Genomic DNA, 21,849 nt, shown 5'->3' with positions numbered 1-21,849 from the left:
GCAACACACCTCTCATTTTATTTTTTTTAAAGATTTTATTTATTTATTCAACACAGATAGAGACAGCCAGCGAGAGAGGGAACACAAGCAGCGGAGTGGGAGAGGAAGAAGCAGGCTCACAGCGGAGGAGCCCGATGTGGAGCTCGAACCCAGAACGCCGGGATCACGCCCTGAGCCAAAGGCAGACGCTTAGCCACTGTGCCACCCAGGCGCCCCAACACACCTCTCATTTTAATACATTTGCAATGTTATCATAAATATGAAATGCTGGGGAACAAAAAGTATGGCCTTTATGCCTTTCTGGTTCAAGTAATATTTAAACATGGTCCTGAAAGACAGACAAGGCAGACGACGGGTGAGTTTCTAGGCAGAGCTCATACTGGGCACAAAGGCATTAGAACTTGAATGAATATCTCAGTGTCAAAACATCACCCCTCCTTCACCCCCTACCCCTGCCAAAAAGGAGTCAGTCCACCAAAAGTTGAAGTAAACATTTTAGAAAAATTTCACTTACTTGTTTTAAGGCGCATGTTAGAATTCTAGAGGGGGAGGGGCACCTGGCTGGCTCAGCTGGTAGAGCATGAGACTCTTGATCTCGGGGTTGTGAGTTCAAGCCCCACACTGGGTGTAGAGATTACTTAAATAAATAAATAAACTTAAAACAAAAACCTAGAGGGGGAAAGAACTGGGAGACTTCCTCTAATGTTTGCTTTCTTTAATTTGGTTAGTTGATAAATTTTGTCACATTTGAGAATTTATATGCTTAGGAGGTTTAGATTGCAAAGGAAAGAAGACAAAGATCATTACTATTCCTAAAGGAGTATGTGTTCATTTTATTTTATTTTTTTTAAAGATTTATTTGAAAGAGAGAGAGAGCATGCCCAAGCAGGGGAGATACGCAGAGGGAGAGGGAGAGGGAGAAGCGAACTCCCCGCTGCAGGGCTCGATCCCAGGACCTGGAGATCATGACCTGAGGCAAAGGCAGATGCTTAACCTACTGAGCCACCGAGGCGCCCCAGGAATATGTGTTTAGTGTAATCCCCAGAGTGAACACATGAGGACACACATACCTGTGTATGCTGTCAAGTTTAAGATACATAAAATGTGTTATCGATCTACTAAGCACTATTCAGGATGATTTCAGAATGGAAATCTGTTTGCTATGTAACCCATAAACATCTGTTTCTGAATTTTTTAAATTTAAACAACCATTTATTTTCATTTTTTTAAAAGTAACTTCCACGCCCAATATGGGGCTTGAACTCATGACCCCAAGATTAAGAGCTGCATGCTCTACCAGCTGAGCGAGACAGGCGCCCCTGTTTCTGAATGTTTTAATCAGGTAACTGTTATAAACACATCCCCTTCTGCCAAGGTATTTACAGAAGCCTGAACTGCTAATTCTAATTTCTTTTTAAGATTTATTTATTTACTTGAGAGAGAAGAGAGAGAGAGACGAGAGAGAAAGCGGGAGTAGGGGGAGGGGCAGAGGGAGAGAGAATCCTTAAGACGACTCCATGCTGAGTGTGGAGCCTGACACAAGGCTTGATCCCAGGACCCTGAGATCATGATCTGAGCTGAAATTAAGTCAGATTCTTGGGGCACCTGGATGGCTGTCAGTTAAGCCTCTGCCTTTGGCTCAGGCCATGATCCCAGGGTCCTGGGATCGAGCCCGGAATCTGACTGCTTGCTCAGGGGGGAGCCTCCTTCTCCCTCTCCCTGCCACTCCCCCTGCTTGTGCTCTCTCTGTCTAATAAATAAAATCTTAAAAAAAAAAAAGTCAGATGCTTAACCAACTGAGCCACTCAGGCGCCCCTTAAACTGCTAATTCTTAAAACTCAGCTGCCAAGGACTGAGTGTTTGTAACCCCTCCCCCAATATCTATGTTGGAACTCTCAATCAATCCCCAATGTGATGCTATTAGGAGGTGAGGCCTTTGGGAAGTAATTAGGTTTGGATCAGGTCCTGAGAGTAGGGCCCTCAAGATGGAATTAATACTCTAATAAAAAGAGGAGACAGGAAATTTCTCCTCCTCTCTGTCTCTCCCTCCCTCCCCATATGAGGATACAGCAAGAAAAAGGGGGCCGGGGCGCCTGGGTAGCGCAGTCGTTAAAGCGTCTGCCTTCGGCTCAGGGCGTGATCCTGGCGTACCGGGATCGAGTCCCACATCAGGCTCCTCTGCTATGAGCCTGCTTCTTCCTCTCCCACTCCCCCTGCTGTGTTCCCTCTCTCGCTGGCTGTCTCTCTCTGTCAAATAAATAAATAAAATCTTAAAAAAAAAAAAAAAAAAAAAAAGAAAAAAAAAAAAAAAGAAAAAGGGGGCCCCTTCTGGGTGAAGCAGGAAGACCCTCACCAAGAACCTGACTGTGCTCCCACCCTGTTCTCAGACTTCCAGGCTCCAGAAATGTGAGAAATGTCTGTTGTTTAAGCCGCCCGGTCTACGGTGTCTTGTTACAGCGGCCTGAGCAGAGGTAGGTATCAGCAGAGAGGTAAATGCAGAGATTACCTGATAGGACCTTCGAAGAAAACCCACAGCATTAGTAGTTGTTTCTTAACTGACGTGGATTCCTATCAGGCAGTTCTGGCCCTGAACCAGCAAAAACATTTTCCCTAAGATAATGAATGGTCAAATGCGTAAATGACTGAGCCATTTTGTTAACATTTCTCTCTTTACTCTTTTCATCTCTCTTTCATCTCGCCATTCTTGGTCCTATGATTTGGACTCTCCTAACCCAGAGCTATCTTCCTGCATCTCTGGTTCCATGGCTTTAATTGAACGCTTTCTAGTGCCCTGATTCCTAAATGCGCAGCTCCAGCTTGGACCTGTGCTCTGAGCTCCTGACATTGATGTCAAAGTGATATGGTACACTGGTCAGGACTCTGGCTCTGCTGAATTCCGGCTCTGAGGGTTACGAGCTATGTGAACATGAGCAAGTTACTTGACCTCACAGTGCCTCAGTTGCCCAAAAGGTGTAAGCAACGTGAGGATAACACAATCCACCTCACTGGGTTGTAAGGACCGAATGAGTTAGTACACAAAAGGCACTTTAAACAGTGCTGGGCACACAGTGGGAGCTCAATAAATGTCACCTACCTGCCATTACCTTCCTACCCTCCTTTCACACCACTCACTTCTGTCTTGGTAGTGCTTTGTTCTCTGAACATTCCAAGTACTCACTTACCCTGGTTGTTCCCTATGCCTAGAGCTCTCTTCTGTTCTTTGCATGGCTGGCTCATTCTTAGCTCAGAGAGGCTTTCTTTCACTCACAACTCCTTCTAACGCAGTGGCACCCCTCACCGCTTTCTCAACTCACCTTATCCATTTCCTTCACAAGACTTACCACAATCATAAAGTTTGTTTCTTCATCTGTCATTTTTTTTCCTTCTTCTTCTTTTAAGTAGGCTCCACACCCAGAGTGGAGCCCAACACAGGGCTTGAACTCACGACCCTGAGATCTAGACCTGAGCTGAGATCAAGAGTCGGACACTTAACTGTCTGAGCCACCCCGGCACCCCCATCTGTCTTTTTCCACGTAGTCTGTTTCCCTTATTAGATCGTGAGCTCTATGAAAGCAACCGCCTTATCTGATTTATGCATCATTGTATCATGGGACTAAATTAGTGCCTGGCATACAGTAATTGCTCAAACACTTGCTTAATGAAAGACCAAATGAATGATCTCAGTCAAATCTTCACCTTTTAATCACTGATTCTTCTTTTTAAAAAACACTGTGGTAAAATATACAGAAAATTTACCATTTGACTCTTTTACAATGTACAGTTAAAGTACTTTCACATCGTTGTGTAACCACCACCACCAACCATTTCCACAACTTTTTCATCTTCCCCATGAAACTCTGGCCCATTAAACAGTAATTCCCCATTTCTCCCTGTCAAGTCCCTGACAACTTTCTATGAATTTGGGCTACTCTAGGAACCTCATATAAGAAGAATCAAACAATTTTTATCCTTTTGTCTATTTTTTTTAAAGCTTCATCCATGTAGCATGTAGCAGAATCTCCTTCTTTGAGGCCAAATAGCGTTCCACTGTGTGTATATAACGCATTTTGTGTATCCTTTCATCTTTAGATGGACATTTGGGTTTCTTCTGCCTTTTAGCTGTCTCTGAATATGCTGCTCACTGTTTCTTGTTGGCTACTCTCCCCAACTCCACTTTACAATATTCCTCAACATCCAAATAAAAGAGCTTCATGCAGACTCATTTTCCACATCATTCATTATGTGTTATAAAAAACTCTAGGGTCGCCTGGGTGGCCCAGCTGGTTAAGATCTGCCTTTGGCTCAGGTCGTGGCCCTAGGGTCCTGGGCTTGGGCCCCACATGTGGCTCCCTGCTCAGCAGGGAGTCTGCTTCCCCCTCTGCCCCTCTTCCTGCTCGTGTTCTTCCTCTCTCTCAAATAAATAAAAAATCTTAAAAAAAAAAATTCAATCATTTAAGAAGACAATCAGAACATCAACAGGAAAGCTTATAGACCTCTCCCCTACCACATCCCGGACCACCTAAGGCGGGTGGTACCTTTCATGTAAGACATTATAACCTCACTGATCTGAAAAGGAGAGCAACTAGGAACCATTCCTTGGAGACAAACAGATCAGTAGTACTATGTGTGCTTGGGCCTGTGCCTACATGGGTACAGTTCAGCCCTGGTGGTTGCCCTTGACATTCTTTCACTGATCATAATCAAATTTGGTTCCAGAAACTCATATTTTTAAGTAGCTAAATGTGGAAGGTAAATGTCTCTTAGTGGCAAATATGTTGCTGGATGTACAATGTTCAATTGCTCTTAGTCTACACCAAAAAGTACTGTCTTGCTGCTTCTTTAGCTCTGTGGGAAATTCAGAGAAAACCAACATATAAACAGAAGTAGACATACAAGATCCTCCTATAGCTTTGGTTTCATCAATCACATCACATGAACGTGATCCCAACAGATAGATTGCAACAGAATTCTAATTGGTTTTCAGATTCCTGTAAAAGCTGGTCTGAAAGCCAAGACGAAAGTAATGGAAAAACTATGTATAACGTGCACAGCACTTTGCTACTATTCTCTCTCATTCTAAAGTTTGCCATTTCTGGGGACGCCTGGCTGGCTCAGTCAGTACAGCGTGTGACTCTTGATCCCAGGGTAGAGTTCAAGCCCCAGATTGGGTGTAGAGCCTACTTAAAGGAAAGAAAAGGGAAAAGGAAATGAAAGAAAAGAAGGAAGGAAAGTTAGTTCGCCATTTCTGTGGCATTCAGACCTTCTTCCTTCCGAACACACTCTCATCCACAGCTGTCTGTCTCTGTCCCATCAAATTGAACAGGGAAACAGCCTCGTTGCTGATGAAAGCCATCATGTGACCACAAGGAACCAGGCCTTTGGATGAAGCACATCCTAAGGATGGCAGAGCAGAGCAACAGGAAAAAACACAATCAACTCTGACACTTAGCTCACCTGATTTGTAAAGGGAGATAAAATACTTTCTTACTGTTCAATCCAGATGAGTCAGCTAAAGGAATTCTAACTGATACACCAAGTAACTACCGAATCTGTTTGGAATGTTTTCTTCAAGGTCAGTGTGAATTAATGCCTTAGACCATGGCAATTTACAAAGGAAATGAACTACAAAGAAAAGACACTGACCCATGTGTTGCATAAAATGTCTGGATCAAGCCATGGGAATACAAAGCTAAAGAGGTACAATTTTTTTCTTTTCTTACTATTAACTGCTTGCTGATTTGAAAGGTCTATAATGCAGAAATTTTTAAAAACCACAGGGGTTCAATTTGTTTTACCCACTAGTTTTTCTTTTTTTCTATTAGGGTAAAATACACAGACTTTACCATCGTAACCATTTTTTTTTTTTTAAAGATTTTATTTATTTATTTATTTGACAGAGATAGAGACAGCCAGCGAGAGAGGGAACACAAGCAGGGGGAGTGGGAGAGGAAGAAGCAGGCTCCCAGCAGAGGAGCCTGATGTGGGGCTAGATCCCAGAACGCCGGGATCACGCCCTGAGCCGAAGGCAGACGCTTAACGACTGCGCCACCCAGGCGCCCCCATCGTAACCATTTTTAAGTGTACAGTTCAGTGGCATTAAATACACTGACACTGTTATACCATCATCACCACCACCCATCCCTAGAGCTCTCTTCATTTTGTAAAACTGAAACTCTATACCTATTAAGTAATAACTCCCCATTCTCCCCTCCCCCCTATCCCTGGCAATCACCATTATATATTCTGTTGATTGTGACTACCTCTAAGTACCCCTATCAGTGGAATCATACATTATTTGTCTTTCTGTGACTGGCATCACGTCCTCAAGGTTCATCTGTGTTGCAGAATACTGCAATTTCCTTTCTTTTTAAGGCCTTATTCCATTCAATATGTATATAGCACATTTTTGATTATCTACTCATTTATGGATGGACACTTGAGTTGCTTTCTCATTTTAGCTATTGTGAATAACACTGCTAAGAACATGGCTGTAGCAATATCTCTTCAAGACCCTGCTTTCAATTATTTTGGAAACACAGCCAGAAGTGGAAGTCTTAATCATACGGTAGCTCCATTTTTAATTTTTTGAGGAACCAGCATACTGTTTTCCACAATGGTTGTACCACTTTGCATTACCAGCAGTGTACAAGGGTTCCTATTTCTCTACATCCTTAACAACACTTGCTATTTTATGTTTTTTTTTTTAAGATTTTATTTACTTACTTGAGAGAGAGAGAAAGCGAGAGACAGCACGTGTGGAGGGAGAGGGGCCGAGGGAGAGAAAGAAGCAGACTTCCTACTGAGCAGGGAGCCTGACGCGGGGCTTGATCCCAGGACCCTGAGATCGTGATTCGAGCCGAAGGCAGACGTCCAACCAAAAGAGCCACCCAGGCACATCTATTTTCTTTGCTTTTTATAGTAGCCATCATAATGGGTGCAGGGTAATATCTCATTGTAGTTTTGATTTGCATTTCCCTAATAATTACTGATGTTCAGATTTTCATGTGTTTGTGGACCATCTGTATGTCTTCTCTGGAGAAATGTCTATTCAAGCCCTTTGCCCGTTTCTAAATTGCGTTGTTTTTGTTGTTGAGTTTTAGGAGTTCTCTATATATTCTGGGCTTTAAGCCCTTATCAGATATATGATTTGCCATTATTTTCTCCCATTCTGTGGGTTGTCTTTGTACTTTGTATTGTCTTTTGAAACAAGAACACATTTTATTTTCATGAAGTCCAATTTCTTGATTTTTAATTGTCACCTATTCCTTTGGTGTCACAGCTAAGAAATCACTGTGAAATGCAATGTCATGAAGGTTTGTCCTATGTTTTGCTCTTAGAGTATTATTGTTTTAGGCCTTACATTTAGGTCCTTGATCCATTTTGAATTAGTTTGTGTCTATAGTTTGTGTCCATAGTTAGGTAACGGTCTTCATTCTTTTGCATCTGGATATCCAGTTTTCTCAGCACCATTTGTTAAAAAGGCTGTCTGTTCTCTTTTTATTGAATAGTCTCAGCACTCTTATAAAAAATCAGTTGACCTGGGGCACCTGGGTGGCTCAGTCGGTTAAGCGTCTGTCTTCGGCTCGGGTCATTACCCCAGGGTCCTAGGATTGAACCCTTTGTAGGGCTCCCTGCTCAGTGGGGAGTCCTGCTTCTCCCTCTCTGTCTGCCTCCCCCAACCACTTGTGTTCTCTGTCTCAAATAAATAAAAAATTTAAAAATCTTAAAAATAAAAAAAAAGCATTCTACAAGATGCCCTTTTCTTCTTGAACAGGGAATTACCTGTTATTCATACTCATCTCTCTTGTTAAAAAAAATTCCTCCCAGAGTGCCTGGGTCACTCAGTTGAACAGCATCTGACTCTGGATTTCGACTCAGGTCATGATCTCAGCATCCTGAGGTAGAACCCTTAGCACAGCTCTGAGCTTGGCAGGTAGTCTGCTCCTCTCCCTCTGCCCGCCCCTCCCAGCTCATGTGCAGGCGTGCACGCCCTCTCCAAAATAAGTAAGTAAAATCTTTAAAGAAGACGGTTAAGATGGTAAATTTTAGGGAAACCCTATCGGGTCCCCTCCCTCTTTGGAAGCTTTGTACTATCACTTTACTATCACTCAATAAACTTTCCTTTGCTGCCCACCAAAAATTTTTTAAAAAAGACAAATTTTATGTTATGTGTTTTTTAGTACAATAAAAAAAAATCCTCCTTATCATAACAATTTATGGCTCTCAGTGCCCTCAAACTTCTAGGTAATTTCTTATAAATGTGCTTTAGTATATCTCTGGGATCCAAAAGGAAATACGGCTCCTAAACTGTATTCTCTTTAGCATAGAGTGGGATTACCATTATTCTCATTCTACAGGATACATTTCTGTTCTTGCGGCCCTGATACTACATGACTCTGAGGTGAGGGTGAAGGTCCTACAAGCCAGGCAGTCCCGGTGTACAGCGGCTGCATCTGAGATTTATCCCTGAGGTCTTGTTCAAACATGCTGTTGGACCCAACTGCAGCACCCTAGTAAATCCCTTACAGCATTCATTTAATTACATTTAGTCCAACTTTTTCCAGCCTATCAATATCTCTTTTGGTTCTGATTCTGTGGTGTCTTGTATTCACTATGCCTCTAAGTTTAGAGTCAACCAGAAACCTGATATATTTACTTATTACAGCTTCAATGAAAGCCACCGATGAAAAGAACAACAAAAAGCTATGGGGCCCCTCAGCATACCACTGGGAACCTCTTTCTCGTCTGACATAAATTCACACCTTTTTTTTTTTTAAAGGTTTTTTTTTTTTTTTTTTTAATTTATTTATTTGACAGAGAGAGACAGCCAGCGAGAGAGGGAACACAAGCAGGGGGAGTGGGAGAGGAGGAAGCAGGCTCCTAGTGGAGGAGCCTGATGTGGGGCTCGATCCCAGAACGCTGGGATCACGCCCTGAGCCAAAGGTAGACACTTAACGACTGCACCACCCAGGCGCCCCTAAATTCACACCTTTTGGGTATTCTAACCTACTGCTCCATTGTATACAACGAAATACTGAGAAAGACTTTATTAAATGTTTTTCTGAAATTTATTTTACATCAACAAATGCCATGAAAGAAATATGCAAAGGAGAAGCACATGAATGAGTTTCTCTTGCTTTCTCCAATGTATTGTTTGCCGTTTTTTGGTTTACTTTTTATTTTGGAGTAGAGATTCACAGGAATTTACAAAAAAAAATATATAGGAAGGTATATATATATATACACCCATATCCTGGTGGTTACTATCCTGCATAACTGTAATATACCATCAAAATCAGGAAATCGACAGTGGTACAATCCAAAGCTTATTCAGATTTCACTGTGTGTGTGTTTCTGTGTAAGCACACACGTGTGTGTACAGTTCTATGCAGTTTTATCACCCATGTAGTTTTGTGTAACCATCACCACGTTCAAGATACAGAGCTGTTTGAAACAGACTCATAAATACAGAGAACAGAATGATGACTGTCAGAAGGGAGATGGGTGAGATGAGCAAAATAGGTGAAGGGGATCAAGAAGTACAAACTTCCAGTTATAAAATAAATTGGTCACAGGGATGTAAAGTACAGCATAGGGAAAATGAGCAGTAATAACTTTTGGTGACAAATGGTAACTTCACTTACCATGGGGAGCACTTCATAATATCTATCAATGTCAAAGCGCTATGTGGTACACCTGAAACTACTATATTGTACGTCAACTATACTTCAATAATAATAATAATTAAAAAAAGATACAAAGCTGTTACACAGCCTCCAAAGTTACATCCTGTTATTTAATAAATAATTGGGACGCCTGGGTGGCCTACTTGGTTAAGCGTCCAACTCTTGGTTTCGGCTCAGGTGATGATCTCTGAGCCCTGAGATGGGACCCTGCATCAGATTCTGTGCTCAGCAGGGAGACTGGTTGGGGATTCTCTCCCTCTGCCCCCTCCCCCGGCTCGTGGGCTCATGGGCACGTGCACGCGTGCACACTCTCTCTCTCAAATAAATAAATCTTTAAACAAATAAATAACAAAGAAGCACATCTATTACTCTGCCACAAAGTTGCCTTAATACTTTGGCAATTGGGGTGCCTGGGTGGTTCAGTTGGTTAAGTGACTGCCTTCGGCTCAGGTCATGATCCCAGAATCCCAGGATTGAGTCCCACATCGGGCTCCCAGCTCAGCGGGGGGTCTGTGTCTCTCTCTGACCCACTCCCCTCTCATGCTCTCTCTCTCAAATAAATAAAATCTTAAAAAAATACTTTGAAAAAAAAAACCACTTTGGCAATTGTACTTCGATATAATTGGTTTCCTTTATAATCCTATGTATTTGATTTTATGCTTTCAAGAGTATTCTGAGATGGGGTCAGTAGGATTCACTAAACTGCCGAAGGAATTCATGATTTAAAATAAGTAGAGTTCTCCCTACCCCCAAAAGTAGAGCCCATGCTAGAGAGGGAATTCAGGTAACAGGTATGTGTTAGGTCTGATGACCTTTAGAGTCTCCTCTAATCCTGGATTAGAAAAGCAAACATAGTTTCATTCTGTGCTTTCATAACAGCACAGAACGTCTCTCAACTGTCTTCTCCTTAACTAACTCACTTGATTCAAGGATTCTCTCCCTCTCTTTGCAAATCGTTCCAACTGACGTGGTGGCACACTGCGTACTCGTAGTTAATGGGCAACACCTGAGTGTCTACCCCACCAGCTGAGGTGGATGCTCACCACGAGTCAGGAATATACACTGACCTAAAATTGGGCTATTTGTACTGTTAATAAAAACTATATATAATTAATAAAAAGTGAAACATGTATGTGAAAACAAAGTTACTTTTTCTGTGAAAATTAGATTACTTCTGAAAGATTCAAAATTAAGTTACCAGAAAAAAAAAAACAACACCTGCTGCTTACGTAAAGTGTGGCAGAACAAGGGTAAGAGATTGAGGAAAAATGTAAACAACAGAAAGATTCTATTTTCGGAATGCTTTATGAGCATCTTTAAGCTTTTTCCACTAAAAAGAAACTGCAACCAGAGACCTCAGACTATACATTATATATGTGCTCTATATAAAAACGTCACACCACTCCCACCAGCAGACTTCTATGAAAACAAATAAAACCCAAAAACTCTTTAGTCCCAAACCAAAAGATTGGGCAGTGAATGTGTAAATCAAAAAAAAAAAAAAAAAAAAAGAAAAAGAAAGAGAGAAAGAAAGAAATCTTGCCATCTGCAACGATGAGTAAAATAAGTGAGTCAGACAAAGACAATTATCCTATGTTCTCACTCATATGTGGAATTTAAGAAACAAAACAGAGGATCATAGGGGAAGAGAGGGAAAAAATAAAACAAGACTTGAAATCAAAGAGGGAGACAAACCTTAAGAGACTCTTAATAATAGGAAACAAACTGAGGGTTCCTGGAGGGGAGGAGGGAATGGGAGGATGGGGTAATTGGACATTAAGAAGGGCACATGATGCAATGAGCACTGGGTTTTATATAAGACTGATGAATCACTGACCTCTACCTCTGAAACCAATAATACATTATATGTTAATTAACTGAATTTAAATAAATATTTTAAGGTAAAATAAAATATTAAACCATGTATCCTCTTCTCTGATTCTATGCTATAACTGGCTTTTTCAATTATTATTGAAGTCCTGGTCTGACAACATTGAGTAAGAAAATTTCTATTATGCTAATGTCAGAATCAGGCAAACATGTACCAAACATATGCTGAAACTCTTAAAATGTTGAGAAACAGGCTTTGTCTCAAGTAGTATTTAGTCTTGAAAGAAGAAATTAGAATTCACTAACAAAGTATTCAATACATTTGAGAACAATTCATTGGAGTTCTATTTTCTTCTACATTGTTTTGTTTGTACTTAAGTTTTCTGCTCTTCATTAAGGTACATGATATTGTGGTAAAGAAGAGCAGTATTTTACTATTTGGGTTCAAAAATCTTCCCTGTCCTATATAACAAAACTTATTTCAGTGCTTCTGAAACTCTTTACCCAAAATATCAAGAGAGGAGTAAAATCATAGTCCCATGGCCAGGGAGATCTGACGATGTGGTTCAAAGGCCACAAGTTAAAAGGTGAAGTTTCAAGCACCCATCTTTTTTCTTCTTCTTTTTTTAAAGTAATCTTTCTGCCTAACATGGGGCTGGAACTCACAATTCTGAGATCAAGAGTCACATGCTCTACGCACTGAGACAGCTAGGTGGCCTACATCTTTCAAATGTGTGTAAATGTGGCATTATATTCTACAATTTATCTATATTTGTTTCAATATTAAAAAGCTTGTTATTTTTCTTTAAATCACCCAGTAAAAACTTGATGGGCCCCATTTATTCTGTGGCTTCGAAGACCTCTCTGTATACCACCGTATACTCCTGTAAGAGAAGCTTGGGCTCCATCAGTGCAATACAATGTCAATGTCAATTTCAACTTGTGTTGAATGAAAAGAGAAATTCAATTTCAATTTCTGCAGTAGTGTTGCAAGGGATTGGGCAATCCCATACATGGATCAACGAGGGCAGAGGGAAATCTAACAAATAGCCAAGGAAAGGAGACAAGAGGCATGGGGACAAAAGTTAAATCTTGCACTAAGCCAGCTGTCTACCCTTACTTAAGTCACATCCAGAATCGATGGAATTCTAACAGCAGCTGAGACTGCCATTCTCCCTTATAGGTGGGGCTAGGTCTTACTCACTGTTGTTGCTCTGGCACTCACCACACCGCCTGGTGGACGGTAAGCATTCTATGAATTTACAGGATAATATTAGCAGCTAAGCTTTTTATTGCTGGGTACTTGACATAGTCTAACTCATTTAATCATCACAACATCTTTAGGTGAAACCCCTTAACATCCCATTTTACACAAGAGGAGACCAAGGCCCAAAGATTTTAAATAATTTGCCCAAAGTCACGTGGCCAAAAAGTGGCAGAGCTGGGATTCAAAACCCAGTCCGTGTAATTTCACATTCTGAGCTCTTAATCACTATGCTCTTGTAAATGCTTGCTCAATGAATGAATGAGTAAATAAATGATTTGTAAACGCAAGTGAAAGCAAATATTTTAAGCACAAAACTTCTCCTTACAGTGCAGTTTGTTGCTTCGGCTATTGAGTGGTTCTGGTCCATTCACATCTTTGCTCTTTTCATTATCCTCAATGGGTCGAAAATGAGCCAAAGTTCTCATGAATCCACGGAAGTTTACCTGGTCCTCTCTGATTGGGAAACAGAATAAACAGAACACCATCTCAATCAGGGGATTCTTTCTTATGAATCCAATATACTGGCAACAGTTTTAGCTAGAGTGGCTTGAAAGTCCATTCAATGAGGTCTTTCCCCATGTGCACGATTCTTTAGAGCTCATTAAAATACCTTTATTAGCGTCACCCCAACCTTGTGAGGTAGGTATTATTTTTCCCATGTTATAAATGATTAATCAGACTTAGAGAGGTAACGGAACTCAGCAAAGTCACCTACTGAAGTTCCTTATAGCTCTTTTCTCAAAGGGATTTCAAGCAGCACCAGGGCTACACTATCAGGCAAGTCAGGACCGGAACTCACTGCTTCGAAATCTACAGTGAGCAGGAAGTTAAGCTGTGTCAACCCAATGACTCCCCAGGCACCTCTCATGTTTCCCCTGCACGCACATACACCTAGTGGTATTTTAAGGTTAAAGTATACTACGGAAATGCAGCTTTTAAAATAAGTACTTTGCTATAAAGGCAATAAATACATTTTTGGAAATTTGGGGGAAAAGAGTAGAAAGAAAATACCATTCCTAGCTCTAGCAATTACTACTATTGTTAGTATCTTTTCTTCTATTCATTTTTCTATGATTTTTAGAGAACTGTGAACATACTGCATATCCAATTTTCTACCCTGCCTTTTTAAACTTTTAAGCATGTCTCCAATCAATAGAAACACTTTGAAACATTTTAAACATCTGCAAAATAATTATGTTACTTATTATGATTTTATTATCCCCTCACAATTGGATAGATTTCTCATGATCATAATGCTGGGAGGACTCTTGTAAAAGGCTTTTCCGGTACTTAAGACTACAGAAAATCTTTCTATCATACCACAGGCAAATCAGTAACCCTTTGAGAAATAATTCTAAAACCTGAATGAACAGCGAAGAATATCCAATGTGACATAGTTATTTATCTATGGCAGTCATGTAAAGAACAGGCTGCCTGGTTCCTGTGACTACCTAAAAGTAAATCCCATTCTTTTCTTGCCCCACTGAATCGTTGTGATATGTCAGGTCTCATAAGTGCCAGGCAGAAACACAGATCAGACTTTCTAAGGGCAGCTATCAAATGCCAGCTCATGAGCCCACTGTACTCAAAAGAATGACCGTTAGTTTTTCAAGTCAGCTAGATGGCTAATGGAGCAGATCTGAGGAATCAAGTAATGTGGAATAAGATTTGAGTCATATGCCTGAAAAACAGATTAATGAGTACAAATATTACTGCCATCAGTCTCTGAGTAAAAGAGAACTAAATACCAATGCTCCGCTCTCAAATCTCATTTAAAAAATTCCACATGCATAAGACTAGATAGAGAAGAAAAAACCCAGAACCTGAACATCTGTATCTTATTAGAGTAAGCAGCAGAAGTGCAGCTTGCGGAGAGCTTCGTGGTGTAGCCCAGTGCGGGCCTCAGCTTCCTCGTGTACACCTGCCTGGTGTCCTTAGCAGAACATGACCTAGGATGGCAGGCGACACTGGAGTCAAAACCGCTTGCCTCAAGCTGTTTTTTCTAATAACCAGTGGTTACTGTGGAACTCTGAAAAAAAGTGTTGGCAAAATGACTCTGCTGGGTTTACTTTTCATTGGATAAGGTTTGGATACAAAGCATAGTTGTGAAAGTTATCTCTGGACAGGGTCAATGCTCTGCATGGGCTAATGAGGAGGAAGTAGGAAAAAAAAAAATCTTGCATTGCAAGATTGCAGCACAAAAGCCACACCTGAAACAAACAGGGCAGTTCATGGAGAGAAAAAGGGAATAATGAATATGGGCAAGATATTCCTCTGGTCAACATGAATCTGAAGAGAGCAGGTATCAGTTTGATTCAATTCCTGTCTTCACATAAACCAGCTGCTAGTCTTCCCTGTCACTCAGCTTTACTGAATGCCTAACTTCTCAACTCACAAATTCTTTTGCTTTCAGTTCAGAGTTCTAAAATTTCCTTTCCATTTTATCTGATAATATCCTCACTGACACTTAGTCTCATTATTAAGAAATTGGCAACCACTGAACTTTTTAAAGTCCTTTGGGTCATACGGATAAGTCACAAGGAACCAGGAAGAAACTGTTAAAGAGATTACTTAAAATAATATAACATAATAAGCTTTATTCAGAAAAAGGTACCTAATCAAATCGATAAATATTTACTCAGTACTTTGAAGTCAGTGTATTAGGTAGTGAAGCATATCGAAAGCCTAGTTCTACACTAGACAAGCCCAAATCTAGTTGATAAACTGTGTGTGTGGTGGAGCCGATGTTGTAAAAGAAAAATAAAGGCTGTGGAAATGGTCCACATTAAAGGAGGCCAAAGAAACACGACAACTGACCCACACTGGATCCTGTACTACACAGGGAGAAAGTGTTATAAAGGAGATTAAAATAGGAACATGACGGATATATAAGAATAAAATAGACAATGGGAGAAACAGGTGAAGGTGGTCAAAGGGTACAAACTTCAGTTATAAGATGAGTAAGTTCTGGGGATGTCACGTACAGCATGGTGACCATAGGTAACGGTACTGTGCTGTGTATTTCAAAGTTGCTAAGAGAGTGGATTCTAGAAGTTCTCATCCCACAAGAATAGGAACTATGTAAGGTGATAAATGCATTAACTAACCTTACTGTGATAATCATTTCACAATATATACATATATAAAACCACTGTGCTGTATGCCTTAAACTTACACAATATGAGTTATTTCTCAATAAAGCTGGAAAAAAGAATACATAATATGTTATATTAGTATTACAGCAGCTGATCGGTGCTGTAGGTATAAACTACACATAAGATTTCAGAGACTTAATATTAAAAAGAATGTAATAAATTAGTAATGTAAATATATTGATTATATATTAAATGATAACATTTTAAATACACTGGATAAATAAAATATATGTTGACAAAGTTAATTTTTACTTTTTTTATGTGGGTACTATTATAATCAAGTATGTGACTTGATTATATTTTCATTGGCTAGAACACAGGGAGACAGAGAGCACATGACAATGAGGCAAAAGGTTACCGATTTAACAAGAGATGCATCTGGGTCAAAGACATACAGAAGTTCTTTGTATTGTTTTCAATTTTAGCAACTTTTCTATAAATCTGAAATTATTTCCAAATAAAAGTTTTTTAAAGATTTAGTTTTACATTAAAGATAAACAGAGATTAAAGACAGAATTTTGAAAATAGGCTCATATCCCTACTTTAAGAGATATTCTAGATACAACCAAGTTAAGGACGCCCAATATAATCAGGTGGATCGTGGCCTAAAATGACCCCACCAATAACATTATTCCAGATTTGCCTCAGAAAGGAACCCAACCACTGCAGGGACTCACCCCTCTGGAAAGAAGGCATTGATGATCCGGTCCCCCAATGGGTTGATAGCAAGTTCCGGAATTCGCTGGAAATCTTCCCGGCTGCCAAGAGAATCACCTTGAATTAGAGACTACTGGCCCTTAACAGGAACTCATTCGGTCATGCAAGAGTACAACCTAGCAGGAATATTACCTCGTGGAATTTACTTCTGTGGCAAATTATACCAAATAACTGCAAAGAATAGCACTTTAGCAGCTGCCAAGTGTTTCCTGCACCAACTCAGGAGTGGAAGAAGCCAGATTTGACTATGCCGCACTCCAGTGAATTCAGCACACAAGTTACGTCAATAAAACAACTGACGGGCAAACACTGAGCTGTCCCTGTAAATCATTCTTTGAACATTACCATTTTGTACCTAGTTATTAAGTTTGGAGAGTGAACAGCAATGCGAACTATCAACACCACAGAGCTTGGGTATAGCAGCAAAACTCCTGTACCCTTGGTAAGATTTACAATACCTATGAAATGCAAGCAATTCTTAGGCAATGTCCAAGGGAGGAATAAAATGTGACAACTAACTGATTTCCAAACTTCTTGCTCTGATTCTGGCCTTTTCTCCATTGCCTTCTACAGACTCAGACCACAGGAGTATTTAAGCCTTGAGCCTGGCAAGAGCAGTCATCCTCTCGCAACTTGGAAGTTATGCTGAAATGAATAGCATTAGCTGCCATTCACTGTACACACACCATGTGCTGCTCTGTTTATACACATTATCTCATTTCTTTAGGCCAACATTTTACCTGCACCTTTTTCAAGTTGAGGAAACTGAAGTCAGTGAGATAAAGAAACTTGCCCAGTGCTAGGAGCTAGTAAGTGGCAGAACTATGATTTAAATCTAAATTTAAATTTAAGTCAAAGCACATGTTCTTTTTTCTAAAAAAAACAAACCAAAAAAAAATTAAAAACCACCCCAAAACACATTTCTGGGGTGCCTGGCTGGCTTAGTCGGCAGAGGGCATGACTCTTGAGTTTGAGCCCCACATTGTGTGTAGAGATTACTTAAAAATAAAATCTTAATAAATAAAATAAAATAGTATAGAATAGAATAATTAAAAAAACACAGGGCACCTGGGTGGCTCAGTTGGTTAAGTGTCTGCCTTCGACTCAGGTCATGATCTCAGGGTCCTGGGATAGAGTCCCATTTCAGCTCTCTGCTCAGCGGGGAGCCTGCTTCTCTTTCCCCTTCCTCCCATCCTCTCTCAAATGAATAAATAAAATCTAAAAAAAAAAAAAAAAAATACCCCACACTTCTTGGGGTGCCTGGGTGGCCAAGTTGTTTAAGCATTCAACTTCAGGTCAGGTTACGATCCCAGGGTTGTGGGATCCAGCTGCACCCGGCTCTGCACTCACCCAGGAGTCTGCTCGAAGTCTGATCCCTCTCCCTCACCCCCTCTTGCTCTCTCTCTTTCACTCTCTCAAATAAATAAATGAATAAATAAATAAATAAATAAATAAAAATTTGATTATTTATTTTAGAGAGAGAGAGAGCATGAGCAGGGGGAGGGGCTGAGGGAGAAGTATACTCCCCACTGAGCAGGGAGCTCAACTCAGGGCTCGATTCCAGAATCTCAGGATCATACCCTGAGCCGAAGGCAGACGCTCAGCAGACTACGCCACCAGGGCGCCCCAATACACACACACACACACACACACACACACACACACACACACACACACTTCTTTCCCATATTAAACATTCTGAAAGAAAGGTGGTCTCCCAAAAAACGTTTAGTTAGGTATTTTCTAAAAACTTCCTAGTTGATATTCTGTGACAAGAATATAAAGCTGTCCATAATGTATCTGTCCTGTACTCAAAAAAATGAATGTCATGAAGGACAGAGAAAGGCAGAGGATTGTTCCAGGTCACAGGAGACTAAAGAGATACACAACTGAACTCAAGGCATGATCTAGACTAGGAATAACATTGCTACAAAGGACATTACTGAGCCAATAGGTGAAAATGGAACACAGGCCATATAGAATATGGAATTACATAATAGTACTATATCAAAATGCTGAATTTCTTGACTTTGTCACACTGAAGTATGTAGCAAAATATTAACAATTGGTAAATCTGGATATCAAGTATGTGGAAGTTCTTTGTATTATTCTTGGAACTTTTCTGTAAGTTTGAAATTAATTTCAGATAAAAAGTAAAGGAAAAAAAAAGAGAGAAAGAAAAATAGAACTCAAATAAACCTGATTCCTGCCTTCAAGACGTTTACTAGCAGAAGAGATAAAACTTATTCCCCTACCTGCTCTGTACTAAGTGCTAATGAAATATCCCTATTTTATCCAGAACCCTTCTCTGTTTCTCTTAGAATGGTTTAACATTTAGATAGTGCTGAATTAATTCAAGAAGCTCAACTCCAGCACATCCGGTGGTGACACAGGTTGAAACTGACCTAGGGGACTACATGCAAAGCTCTGGAACAATAACTCTGAATTCTCATCTTCCTTGATCACTTAGGGTAATAATGTTTACATCAATGAATGAACCCGAAGAAGTCATTGCTTAAGATGAAAAAAGATAAAGGAAATTACAGAGGTCCTGATTATTTGGTTCCACAAACATGCACTAAGCTCTTATTACATAACTTGTTCTGTAATACGAAGTCCACATTATCACCCAAAATGGTTCCTCTTCTTTGACAGAGGTTAAGAAACAATAACCACTTCCTTTTAAATGAAGATTAAGGCTCATTTGAATTGCATAGCCACATACCTCAGCTTAATGTATAACAAGCTGGAGTAATTTTAGCTGAGAAAAGGCACAGTTTAAATACCAGGTCTAATATTAGGTGGTGAGTACACAACCTAGCCTGAACTTCAGTCTCAAAAGGGATCCAGTCTTGGAATTCCAATGTTAGTAAGACCTAAACCTGTCCTTTGACACTTTTTTTTTTATTCTACTCTTGGAATTTAGATTGTATATACAATGCAGTTCTAGAAGACCAAGAGGAATACTGTTGATAGTATCAAAATTAAAATGAAAGAGTATAAAACAATAGTTGGTAAAATGCTAAACAATACACAGTTCGTTATTACTAGTTCTTCTACAGAAGAATGGAGACCATCTGGGCAATTTTTCTAAAATGTAGCTTCTTAAATTTGTCCACTAACATGAACCTAATAGAGAAAAATATATACTCTTAGCAGTCCACACACAAGTATTTGTTCAAAATTTGCGTGCGCTCATAAAAAAAGCATCCCAATATTATATTCTACCTTACAGTAGACCTAGGAAAATCTTTCTCAAAGATACCTTTTTCCCTCAAAGAAATTTTACGAAAAGATATAACTAGATGTAGGCAAGTCTGAGAATAGAATCGTATATAACAGCGTTCTTTGTGGCCAAGAAATTCCCAATGAAGGGGCGCCTGGGTGGCACAGCGGTTAAGCGTCTGCCTTCGGCTCAGGGCGTGATCCCGGCGCTATGGGATCGAGCCCCACATCGGGCTCCTCCGCTGTGAGCCTGCTTCTTCCTCTCCCACTCCCCCTGCTTGTGTTCCCTCTCTCGCTGGCTGTCTCTATCTCTGTCGAATAAATAAATAAAATCTTAAAAAAAAAAAAAAAAGAAAAAAAGAAATTCCCAATGAAGAGTGGTTTTCCAGACCTTCATAGGCATAGGGACGTTTGAGAGACCAGAGTAACCAGAAGTGCCAGCCCTCTACACTGATCTTCACGATACAGGCCTTCTCTTACCTGGAGAATCAGCCTCAGTTAACTGTTTATATTTCGGGACCCAGGGTCGATGGTGAGATGACTTATACATAACGAGGACATTAAAATCTGTTAAAAGGACGTACTTGTGGGAAAATATTCAATGAAGAAAAGTGTTCTATATTTAAGTGATATAATAGAAATAAATAACTTATTATTTAGATTTAACATTGAAATAATTTCCATTTGAAGCATTTAATCGATATTTTAGTTTACATTTTTTAGTAATCTCTACACCCAACGTAGGGCTCAAACTCACGACCCCAAGATCAAAAGTCACAAGCTCTTCCAACTCAGCCAGCCAGGCACCCCCACTTAATTAATATTTTGAATTAAACTGATAATATAATTTTGTTGTTGTCTTGATAACAGAACCATGTAAAGTGTCAACAGGTGCCAAATCGAGTCTTTGCTAGTTGTTTTAGCATTGCAGGGCCAGACTGGCTAGGCTGCAAGGCTGCATGTGACTTTTGGTTGAATACAGTGGGCACATACACATGTACCTTCTCTCATTCTCTAAAACCACCTGAAATGTCAAGCAGAAACATACACATGGGAATATATCCCTGACATAAACAACCAGGGTGGGAGGAATGTGCTTGTAAACAAGGGATTGTGACAAATTCTGGAAGTCAGAAAATAAATGCAAACGTAGTAACAAGTAAGTCAAAGTAGAGGAGGGCCCATGAAGAGGCTGCAGCACAGCTGAGAGCCATTCTGTCCTACAGAATCTCAGCAAAGCATCACACTCAGAGGTGCCAGGTAAGGGAAGCAGCATTTAGGGCAATTAATTAAAGGAATTTTTAAAGAATAGGCCAGCTGCCCACTGCTGCTTAGTGCCCATCCTAAGACTATAAAACCATCTGTCCCCAGGAGAAAAATGGAGAAGGGTTATGGAAAGAAACAGAAGGTCCTACCTGGGCAGGGCTGCAACCAAATATGGGAAGTTGGCCTCGGCGGAACACAGTCCTTTTATTTGGGGGAAGGGGGCCACTAGTCTGTTCCCTTGCTCCTTGACCCTAAAGTGAGGTCTACCAACTTATTGGCCCTGCTCAGAGAATAGAGGGCCTGAAGTGAGCCCTTCCATCCAGGGAAGACCTGTGGAGAAACCAACCACAAACAAATCCATGCCAGTTTTCTACAGTAATCCATGCAGGTGTTTTCATAAATATGAATGGACAACCAAAGCTCACCAGATATTTTGGGAAAATTAATAGCATAAAAGAACAGGATCAAGATGAATAGAGATAATGATAATTCAGGGAACACATAAAGTTCTGAAAGACTCTAGTAAATAGCCCAATAAACATTCGATACATTTTTACATCTGTAAAGCAAAAATAAGCTACTATGACAGAACAGAGGTGAGAAAACAAGAAAGGTTCTTAGAAGTTAAAAATAAGACTGTGGACTAATAAGAAAATTCATCAAAAGAACTGAAAAATATATTCAAGGATTTCTTTCAGAAAGC

The 21,849-nt window shown here is 40.1% G+C and overlaps 1 protein-coding gene across 1 annotated transcript in view; it reads right to left on the bottom strand.

Annotated features, from left to right (window-relative positions):
- Positions 1–21,849, bottom strand: part of CHP1 (calcineurin like EF-hand protein 1) — a 46,101-nt gene that overhangs the window by 8,301 nt on the left and 15,951 nt on the right. Inside the window, exons 3-4 of the mRNA XM_008702230.2 lie at positions 16,616–16,696; positions 13,109–13,236 (exon numbers count right to left, since the gene is read on the bottom strand). Of these exons, the coding sequence (XP_008700452.1) occupies positions 13,109–13,236; positions 16,616–16,696 (209 nt within the window). The remainder of the gene's footprint in view (positions 1–13,108; positions 13,237–16,615; positions 16,697–21,849) is intronic.

Source organism: Ursus maritimus, unplaced genomic scaffold, assembly GCF_017311325.1.
Source record: "Ursus maritimus isolate PB19 unplaced genomic scaffold, ASM1731132v1 scaffold_35, whole genome shotgun sequence".
NCBI classification, from domain to species: domain Eukaryota; kingdom Metazoa; phylum Chordata; class Mammalia; order Carnivora; family Ursidae; genus Ursus; species Ursus maritimus.
Note: the sequence above shows the minus strand (reverse complement) of the source record. Positions and strands in the feature narration are given on the sequence as shown.